Source organism: Orbicella franksi, chromosome 3 (assembly GCF_964199315.1).
Source record: "Orbicella franksi chromosome 3, jaOrbFran1.1, whole genome shotgun sequence".
Lineage (NCBI taxonomy): Eukaryota > Metazoa > Cnidaria > Anthozoa > Scleractinia > Merulinidae > Orbicella > Orbicella franksi.
This window is the reverse complement of record NC_138147.1, coordinates 13,322,146-13,333,471: the sequence shown is the minus strand read 5'-3', so window position 1 is coordinate 13,333,471 and position 11,326 is coordinate 13,322,146. Positions and strand designations below refer to the sequence as shown.

At 36.3% G+C, this 11,326-nt stretch overlaps 1 protein-coding gene across 1 annotated transcript; it reads right to left on the bottom strand.

Moving 5' to 3' along the window:
- Positions 1-1,483: 1,483 nt before the first annotated feature.
- Positions 1,484-11,319, bottom strand: LOC145481345 (5'-AMP-activated protein kinase subunit beta-2-like). The gene is made up of 7 exons (XM_081459822.1): positions 11,263-11,319; positions 9,119-9,279; positions 8,279-8,456; positions 7,590-7,683; positions 6,720-6,843; positions 3,588-3,811; positions 1,484-2,573 (listed from the first exon to the last, which is right to left on the bottom strand). The coding sequence occupies exons 2-7, from the start codon at positions 9,234-9,236 to the stop codon at positions 2,493-2,495; spliced, it is 819 nt and encodes a 272-aa protein (XP_081315948.1). The 5' UTR covers positions 9,237-9,279; positions 11,263-11,319; the 3' UTR covers positions 1,484-2,492.
- Positions 11,320-11,326: the final 7 nt, after the last annotated feature.

Sequence of the window (11,326 nt, the reverse complement as noted above, 5' to 3'; positions counted from 1 at the left end):
CAGTAATGTTTTTACCACAATTGCCACTAATCTCGCAATCTGATTGGCTTATTCGCTGTTGTTGATAAGAGTCCAGACAATGCTGTTGGGTCAATGCCTTTTTCAGCTCATGCTCTTGGAAAAACATTTTCTCTATTAGTTGATATTGTGGTAAAAAACATGTCAAATGTGGTTTAGTGTTGTCTGTACTCTTATCAATGATGTGCGTCATCACAGTGGTCAAAATTTGTTGTGGACTCACTTGGCTGCGCCTCGTGAGTCCACAACATTTTGACCACTTTGATGACGCATACTCATTGATAAGAGTACAGACAACGCTAAACCACATTCAATTTGTTAAGTGGCACCCCCCATCTGGTGACACTGATAATACAGCGTAGCTGAGTGACAATGGCAAAAGGCAAGTCTCCAGTGCCTTTAAATATCTGGAACCATGGCTAAGAGAAGGACACTGCAACTGAAAGACCCTGGCCTTCCCAGTTGGGGGTTGGACACGGGGGCAATCCCCCTATCCTATGAAAAATATTGATTATGGAAATCAGATTGGATGCCAAGGCCAGTGCCGAAAAGTATTATATTAAAAAGAATATTGCGCTGGCCCTATCCCCCACCTGCGGAAAGGAAATAAACTAAGATAACTGCACATGTAGCACTCGCGTCCCTTGCTCTTTGCATATCCCTGTAAGAATTAAGTCCCTGTTACACTAGGAAATTTGTTGTGCAACTTGTCGCACTAATTTTCTCCGTTGCAAGTTTCACAAAAAAAGTTTTTGGCCTGGTCAGAAAAGGACACATATTACAACCTTTCTGTTACGGCAAGCAGCATTGTACTAAACAGAATCGAGCAAAAACGTCTTTTGGGTGGCCAAAACTTTAGCGAAACTTGCCTCACAACGTTGTAACAAATTTCCCTAGTTGTACAAAATACTATGGCCCTTTGATTCATATTCTAGAAGGTACCAACTACCGATGACACTGTACTCTGGCTTCTTAATTTTATTTTATTAATAAGCCACAACTTTTTTGGATTTGTTCTAAACAAAATAGACCTTAAGAACTGTACAAAAAAACAACACAAAACAAAACAAAACAAAAAAACCTTCCCCTTTTCTTACCTTCTATCTAAGGTCCTTAGAGAACATTGTCTACCTTAAAATGTCAAGTGAGGAAATTAAGGCACTTACTTTACTAGCCTGCATTGCAGGCGTAATGCAAGTAAGAACAAAAAAGTTAAATCAGCGACACAATACGAACAAGTTTAGAGACTGTGTAATTTATCTTCTAGAAGCTTAGATCAAGGTATCTTCTGATATTGGTCCTGAGCACCGGTGCTCTAAATACAAAATAAACATAGTTTATGTTCTTTTCCTTAATTAATAAAAATGTTCTTAACTGTGTTGATATTTTTAGCTTGTCAACAATCAGCCGGTCACTGTTTCCAACAACAGTGATTTTACATAAATGAGTTTCTTAGAAACAAATGAAAAAAAAAAAAAAAAAAAAAAAAAAAAAAATTCAAATCTGTATCATGACGCCCTGACATAATATTGTGGTGCCATTTTGTTGGAGAATTTATGTAGGAACAACAATTCAAAGTATGATCTACAATATTGCTACCTTTTGTTGACATTGCTTCTTGTTATTAACATTTATTTAGCTATTAATATCGTAATTTTTCAGTCATGAGTACATGATTATTTAACCTGCGATAACCAAGTTCAATATGAAAACACTGTCAACTTTTTACTCTCTCAGAGTCTTTGTTCCCCTTGACCAGTAGTCGGCAGACGAGCGACCTGGCTGAAGATATCAGACTTCTGGTGGAATTCGGCATGCGTAGGTGACACACCCGCAGCTGAATGGCTCAAGTCCCCAGTGTTCTACTTCTGCTCATTTCTATTGTTTTTGTAATCAATCAAAATTGAGCTAGCCAGTAACAGAATATTTGAGAGCCAGATGTTTTGGCATGTTTGCACAGTAAGGAACAAAGACTCGAGGAACAAGGTCTACATTATTTAATGATAATATTTAAAAAATCACCTTATACAACAGTACGTTGCCACAACTATGGCTGAAAATAGAGTTGAAAATCTATTTTTTTCAAAAATCGACTTGTTGTTGCTTCCACATTTTTGTAAAAAGCAACTAGCTTGGAGGTCTCCCAGTATTAGCTGAAGACTGCCTGGATGCACATGTATGTAGGCTGGAAATTTGAATTTTCCCCTCATTCCTCAATCATGTAACAACAAATACTGTAGTTCTTATGTGATTTACACAATCCCTAGACAACGAACTGCTCAACTCAAACCTGGGATTGCAAACCAGGCATTTTCAAACAGTGTATATTTACTTTCCTCGCCAATGTCAAATAACTTTTCTGCTGAATTCCCGCCGTAAGTCCTTCAACTCATCTGATCCATGAAGACAATCCAACCACCTTGATTGATCATGCTGCATTAAGACAGCTTGTTACATAACGCAAAATAATGTTTTTATTTGATTGGTTTGTATAGCAGCGTTGAGACATATTTCTCCCTAAAGCGATGTGTCCCACTTAATGTCATAACTCCATCCTGGAAAAGAAAGAATACAGTCTCCTTAATAGTAAGTAAGACATAATTTGGATAACGTAACTTCAGAGATTCCAACCCCTTTTGAAAGAAAATAGGGAGACTCTTTTAGTGCCATAGGCGGCAGCCTCTAGGGGGGTCCAGGGGCATGCTCACCGGGAAATTTTGCAAATTTAGGTTTTCTCAAATGCCTTTTCCTGCATTTTGGAGCTGCTAAATGGAGTAAGACTGCTGGCCTGATGAGTCTGCACAACACGTGGCAAGAGACTGGGTGAGATGATACGAGAAGAAAGTGTAATACATTGCAAAAAATACTTAACATTAGCATTTTTTCCCTTGTTTTCACAATTTTATTATAAATCGGGAGAATTTGATAAGAATCGGGAGAGCGGGAGGCAACACATCAGATCAGGAGTCTCCCGATCAAATCAGGAGGGTTGGAATCTCTGTAACTTAGAGTAGAAAGTATTGGTGTAACTTGTTAAATTATCAAAACTGAAAAAAATAATATACAATAATGATAAATTACACTAAATAAAAAACTGACACCATGATGAAAAAAAAAGCTTAATCAAAGGTTTAACAAAAATTTACAGCACAATCATCAATAGCTGTTATTTATAGCTCAGTCTGCCCTCATATGTTTTCTTTTGTTTAAAACTTTTAAGGCATACAGTATAAAATAGCAAAAATTAGTGTTATTTCCCAGGGGCAGATCCGTATCGAGAAAAAGTTTGCCCAGGTTCTTGAGTTAGCGACCTGAGTCCATAGGAGTTCTGTACATAGACTGCATGGTTGAACCAAAACCAACAAACTTTCTAGATGTCAACAATGCATCACACGCGGGTCTGTTTTGTGAGAAACTGTTCAGCATAATCAGCCAATCAGATTCTAGGACTCCTGAATCTGAACTGCTTAGATTCTCGATTTATACTTAATAAATAAAATGGAAACATATGTACTTGACTGGTTGCTTTCATACCCACATACACAACAGTTACTGTAAACAACAACTACCTTTATTGAGAGTGCATAGAGGTGATTGAGAGAAACGTGGTTTGGTTCTGGCAGAAGGGATGGGTCATTGTGATCCACGACATCTTTATTGAGTATGACATGAAGTAGATGCGGCGGTAGCACTGGAGGGACACTGGCATGCATGCCATCTTGGACAATAACAGGGTTGTGGTGTGATGGAATGAGCTGCCCATAGGAGCCAGGTGGTGATCCCGACATCGATTCTAAAAGAACAAATTATATCATTATTGAATTACAAATTTTATCTGAGTCAACCCCTCCTACTCAAATGTTGTATGACTTGCTAAGAATGTTACTACATGTACACTGTAGGTAACATCACTTCTTTACTTATAATTGGAAAGGATTTTTTAAAAAAATGTTTGAATTTATATTTGGAAGGAATGTTGTGACTGATAAATGTTAGATGCATGTACAGGAATACTGCATGGTAAAACAATAATTAGAAGATCTGACACAAGTCTGTCTCTGGGCAAACAGTCATGACAAACTGCAAATTAAAGCATCTCTTTAATGGGCGGCAAATCAAAGCAAGTTGTACACTCAGGTATCTTTCTAGTAACATTTTAAACAGAAGCTATATAGATTACTGTAGATTACACGGGTCAGAAAACCTTGCTATCTCGACCTCTGTTATCTCGAACTCCCTGCTGTCGACACGTATCTCATACTCATATCCTTTTCCCTCTGGATATACTTCATTTTAGTCCTGTACTATCAGCCATCCTGAGCTACATGTACATTGATGTATTTGTTTTTTTTTTTTGATATAGGGCAATTCCACATGAGTGGTGTCAAAATCCAGATTTTTGAAAAGAGGTTGCACATGAAATTATACCCTGTTCTACATTGTGAACAAGTTAAAGTACATAGAAAAATAAATTTCTGCTCCCCCAAGACAACCATGTATTCAGGTGGGGGGAGTCCCCAAAGTAAGTATTTATTTTTTTACAGCAAACAACAAGCAAGAAGTAAAATTTTTCAACTTGCTGTATCAAACTTGGAAAATATAAGGGACTTCAAATACTTGTATCAGAAAAAGTCCCTCACTGGAGTTAATACAATAACATAAGTGACATAAACTTCACTCTGAACTTTTTTTAAAGGTAGATATAACAAAAATAAGTTTCGTCACGGACATTACGTAATGTCCACAATGTTTCAACAATCTTTTTTCTTTTCTAAAATAACTACATGAAAGATTTTAAAACCATTCTTGCCACACAGCTAGATCGATATCCAATAGAAACACTTTGGTAAAAAAAAAATCTCTGGCAAACAACAACATTTTCGAATGGCAGCAAAGCATTGTTCTGGACGTTACGTCACGGATGTTACACTTCTTGAAGTTAAGTAAAAACATTTTGAAATGGTTCTTAAAAGCTAAACCATTACAGCTACACCACAAGACCATATGTCCTTCTAGATTTGCTCTATTTTCATCTAACAAACATTTTGCCAAAGACAGCAGCTTTCAAGTGGGTTGTAAACTATTCTGAAATTTCAACAAGAGAAGAGGTTCTACCATTCTAATGAACATAGACATTTCTAACATTATTTTCTTAAACCCTTTTATGTTTTCTATTGCTTTCAAGAGTTTTTTTACAGCTAGTTGCTCTGGAATTTCAAATGGTCCATTGATTAAGTGAGGAACTACAACAGAAGTAGAAAAAAGTGTTTGAAAAGTGGACCTTTTTGTTTTCCCTTGTCTAGGCCAATAATGTGTAGTTCCAGAAAATATCCATACCTCCCCCACGGAAGGGATTTGTTCTAATACCTCCCCACCTCTCTGGAAATTCCAGTTAAGCTTCATACATTTCTTTAAATTTTTTGGTCTGATAGAACACTGCACCCCCAGGAAATTCCAATCCCTTCTGTGGGGGGAGTATGGGTATTTTCTGGAACTGCACAATAAGTAGTTGTGCTAATTCTGTAAAGAAACCTTAAATTTAACAAAACTGCCAGTTTTTTCTATTTTCTGGCAAAAGAAGTTATTACATGTATTCTGGTGACCAACATAAGTTTCCAGGCTCAGAATGCCAAAAGCAGGCTCAAATGCAGATTATACTTGATATAGAAAGCATGTTGTGTTCCTCAAACTTTACTGTGATGTTTCAGGAGTTTTACATGAATTGTCAACTACTTTCATTCATAGTAACATAAAATATTTGCCTATCTTGCCTTGTATGACTGAGAACCACACAGAAAAGCTGATCTGTCCCCTATACTTGGCAATGATTCAGAAAGTGTAATGTCTGCGACATTGGTTGTAATGTCCGCGACGTTAAAGTTCACGTACCCTTGAAAAATTGTGAATGTCAGTTCAAACGAAATCAGCCTTTTTGGGTCAAACAACCACAAAACTACACATATTTGGAACAGTTCATACAAAACCCCCTGACACTTCACAGGAATTTTGAATAAATACTAATGAACTCAATATTGTGGTTGTTTTTTATGTAACATCCACAACAGTGTTTTTTGGTCTATATCTCTAATAGAAATCAGTCAACTGGAAAAATTGTACAGCCCAGTTATCATGTCAGTAGGCACAAACACGTTCATAAATGGAAAACTTGACAACTCCTTTTTATCCTTTGTCTGTGCTAAATTAAAGTTTCAAATTGAGTCTGAATGTAACATCTGCGATGGTGGAATTGCCCTATAGTGGGTTCAACTGTATATATTCATGTTTCTTTTGATTCATTTTAAGTTCTTCTTATTATTAGTTTTTGTTTAATTATTGTTATTTTTTTTTGAGGGGGGAGGGGGGGAGGAGGGCTTAACCATAATTATTGATCAATGCGTAGTTCCAGAAAATATCCATACTGTACCTCCCCCATGGAAGGGAATTTTTCAAAGTCCCCCCCCCCCCCAACCCCTCTGGAAATTCTGATTGAGCTTCATACATTTCTTTAAATTTTTTGGTCTTACAGGATCCCCCACCCCCCAGGAAATTCCATTCCCTTCTGTGGGGGAATTATCGATATTTTCTAGAACTGAATAATCTGTATTATAAAGACAACTTTAAGGTGTCCATTAATTGATGATCCACATTGATACAAGAAGTCTTAAAGGAGAAGTCTATAACTTAAGGTTGTCTATACTTACTGATCGAGCCAGCAGAACCAATACTGGCAGTAGCATCAGACTCCAGAGCTTGAAACACTTCAAAGTCAGACTTCTTTACATTAATGACATTGTTTCTGCCCCCAAAATTGTCGTTTGTGGTTGGCTGTTAGGAACAGTACAACATTTTAGTTTCTGAATGATTTTTTTCACATCAGAATTTAACTGATTGATAACCCTTTATTTGCAGAATATGTACTTTCAGTGATATCAATCTTTAACTGATAATAATATTATCTGGTCAAAAGTAACAAATAAAAAAGAGAATAATAGTGTAGCAATCTTTGGCAAGGTGCTCTGCAAGGAAAATAGAAAATTCTGCAATTGAAAAGGCAAAGTTCTACTAACAATACAAAGGAAAGTCTTGAAAATATATCCTAGGTGACTTTTTTTTTTACCATCTACAAGTTTTTCATCTCAAAGTTTCATTACAAAAATTGTTAGTCTTTTAATCAGAATATCCCAATGTTGCTGAGTGAATATAATGAATGGTATACTATGTGCAAAATACTACAATAAAGTTTGTTTTTCTTCAGTCAATCCATGCAATTCTTATAATATGTTTGTAAGTAGTATGAGTGTAGTATTAGAACTACATGTAGCTGGCAATGTGGACTGATCTGGGGATGTCATTAGAAACAGCACCGTGAAAAAAACAACTGTACAGTATTTTATGTACATCAAAAAAGACTCCCATATCTTGGCTGGTTTGTTGCCATGTTGTACGTGTATCAGCTGGTTTGACTTACTCACAATAAGGTTAAAAGCAAGAATACCAAATATTGACTGATTGGGATAAACTCTAGGATGACATCACATGTATAATTATTTCTGTTTATAAATAGTACTTACAGCATTTGGGTCATGAATCCAGCGGCCATCAACACAAAACTTGTACTCATGCTCGCCTTCAGGCAGCTCGATTATTGTTGAGAATTCCCCTTGGCTAGGCAAACAAAAAAATCATTGTACAGTATTCCACTTAATAAAGAATGTAATATTCAACTAATGAATAAAATTGAAGTTTAAATTATGACTATGCATGTAGCAAAGACAAGATTTTTCAATTGGTTTCATTGATCCTGACTCTCACAACTTTTTCAGTGAACTGGAACCAAGCTTAGCAAATGTAAACTACCGGTAGTTCATTTGATTGAATTGGATTGAACTTTTGTAATTTCTGGCACTTTTCCAACCATTTGTGATTGAACAGTTAGACCAGTGTTTAACAAACCTTCCAGTACCAGGCAAACAAACCATATTCACTGTTTTCAGTACCGGTAGTTGTGGTTGAAATGGCTGGGTCCAACACAACAACAAACTTCATGTACTGCTAACACATTAACCACAAAATTATGCTAATAAGTTTGTTTCTTAAATTGGTAATACTTCACATGCAATTTAACTTTAGAATCATTTGATTATAGAGTGACTGTCAACAAAAGATCAAAGTTCCAAGGCTAGATCTCTGTTAACGGCTTTGTCATCAGAATGTCAGGATGCAATGAAATGTGAGATATTGCTATACTCTGCTAGCTTACCTTAGGTTCATAGGGATTCTTGTTTTCCAGTCATTAAAACTCCCAGAAAGTAAGACTTCTCTGCCACCATTCTCCCAGGTAAACACTGTTGGTACTGTTCTTTTTTGTGGTGGCTCCCCTTCCATAGAGTCATCATCATAGTCATAATCACTATGATCATCAATTTCTGGTTCCCTTGCTAAATAAACCACAGATTGAAATAAAAACTGGTTCAGTACTGTTCACATTTAGACTGTGAGCAGTCTCTTTCTCTCCCTAGTGAGTGATGACCAATTAAATGGCAATTATCAAATGCACCACATGAGAAGTGTCTTCGCTTAGCTAATTTTGCATGTCGCAATGAACATTACATACGTGTACCCACACTTAACTACTATTACCTCTTCGTAATGAAGCAACTGCTAATCAGAAACGCTTTTACATCTAGACATCTTTTCTACTACAAAATACTTTGTCTAGTCTGATCAGTACTTTTTGAAACAATCTCAGACATCTTGACACTGGACTCTGTGTTTAGTAATATAAGGCAATTTCTCATAGGACCTGGCATGCATATTAATCATTCTACATAATGTACACAACAGATGGCATGCATACTTCATGTAAATAATTTTAAAATATATTAAAGAAAGCAATTTAAGCCAGCCCTGTATTTTAATTTGTTGTTTTGATCTAAGCACCTAGCCTAACCCTTTGGAATGCCAGTCTACATGTAGCTTCATACTAAAATATGCCTTAATTACAAGGTTTGCCTTTGAATAGCTCTCCCAAGAAATTCCATTGACCTTTCTTTTGGATGGGTTTGGATATGAATGGGAATCATGCATACATAACACTCACCTGATAAAATCATCTTAGCTTCTTGCTCACTGGGGAACATTTTCTTGCCAGTTTCAAATTCTAAAGTAGAATCTGAGTTGTGCACATCTTTATGCTTCCCTAGTCCTGTATTTCCCATTGTTTGTTTGTTTACTCACAGCACCTCTATCATAAACATCAAGCTGTAAAAAGCACAGTATGCAGTACTCTCAGAAATGTGTTTAGCCACACATTATGTAAACAAAAAATATCATCAAATATGTATGTTGCAATTCAAAATGAAATTCAGATTAAAATAAAATTCCTTTGTCTCTTAACCCTAATTATTCATGGCTCAAATTATTGAATAATTAGGGTTAGAAGACAAAGGAAACTGAGAATCAAACTAGGTTGAAATCATTTTAACCTGAATTTCATTTTGACCTGCAACATACAGTCAAACCCCATGTGGACAACATATTAACAAGGTATCCATACTAAAAAGAAAATATGTGAACAAAGGACCAATGACATACCACTCTTACTATGACCCTGCTAGAACAATCAGGTCTATAGAAAAACAGTGTAAGCTGGCATTTACATATAGGACCAGGCTTTCAGCCAGAAATTTGAAAAGTGCCGGTGTACAAAATGCGCTATAGGGTCTACTCAAACAAACAATTATTTATAAAGTGACATGTGAAAAATACAACAATTTTCTTTTCGAAAGTAGGAATCAACAGGATGCCTGGATGATTTGGTGGCTAATTAAGCGTGCATAGGACCAGAAAAATTGACTTGAGTTAACCTAGAAAAAGCAATCCAACCCCGTAAACATTTTCACAATACTATTTATCTAGCATACGTGCAATTCAGAACATTCACAGAGACATTCTCACAACGCTCTGAGGTGAAATAAACCTCAACAAAAGCGAGCACTACATATTATGTACATGTGCATGATAAAAGTTAGGTTGGGCTGAATGCAAAAATGTTTGGTTGCTAATTATCCTAATTTTGTACTGACAGTCTACATGCCATGACCTAAACCTTGGAAAAAACAATCTTCCAGGCCACACACTCAGTTGTTAAGCTCACAGTGAGTGCCTTCTTCCAATAAGTGTCCCATAGAGTACACAAATTAGATGTCTGGCCATCAACTATGCTTTCTTGTCTGAACATAATAAATATGAACAAACATGTACGTGTACTCTCTTGAGATAAACGCAAACATGATGGTAACCCTTCTGGCCCAGACAGTGCAGGGTCCAAAGAAAACCAGTCACTGTGTTGAACTGTGATGACTACTACGCTGTAGCCCGAAAGTCATTCTTGCTTGCCCCAAAATAATTCTTTCCTAATAAGATTAATTAATTTTAAATTAAACCAACACTTCTGTAATTTGAATTGCCTCAAAAATTTCTACTTCAGTTGCCTGTCAGGCAGGCAAAGAACAGAATCTGCTACCTAGCCTGATCCCGCACAACCAGGTTATCAGAGAAAACTTTCTTTGCACACAGCAGTGTGAAATAGATTTCCAAAATTATATAAATTACCAGCCTTGATTGACTAGAACATCTTCTTACAAGGCTTGCAGCGTTTTACTGTATACAGTATTAACACTTTCAAAGGGTGTTGTGATATGTACAACCGTTAAATACACAGTTATCAAATTCGCCTCCTTTCTAACCTGTTTCTAACACACCACTAGACACTTGAAACATTTTAAACTGCAGAGTAATTAATCTTTCCGATCAGCTGCATAATTAGTCTAGGAAATCAAGTTTAATTTTAGCTTCTTAACTGATATTCTAAAGCTTTTGAATGTTTATAGCTTGTCGATCAGGTTAAGAAAAACTGTTGCACGGTGTACCACAGCCAAAAAACTTCTTCAAAGCAAAGGAGTCAAAAGTCTTTCTTTTCCTACATACTTCATCACTACACCAAAATAGTTTTGAAATGCAACGATTAGTACGAGGGTTTGCGCGGTCAAAAATGATTATTTACTTTTAGTAACGGCCATGCACAATTCAATAGGCTCTGTTGAAAGTCGAGAGGATTTCAGGAAATGTAAAACTTCACATGTTCATTACTCGCTCTATAAAACCTTAAGCAAAGACAGAGAAATAAGAGAAATCTCTAGGACCTTACAATAATAGCAGAACTTTTTATAGCCGTATAGTTACCTGTGACTTTCCTTGAGCACGAAACCATCACAAAACACGAAATTATTTTTAGCCCCTGTTCCCG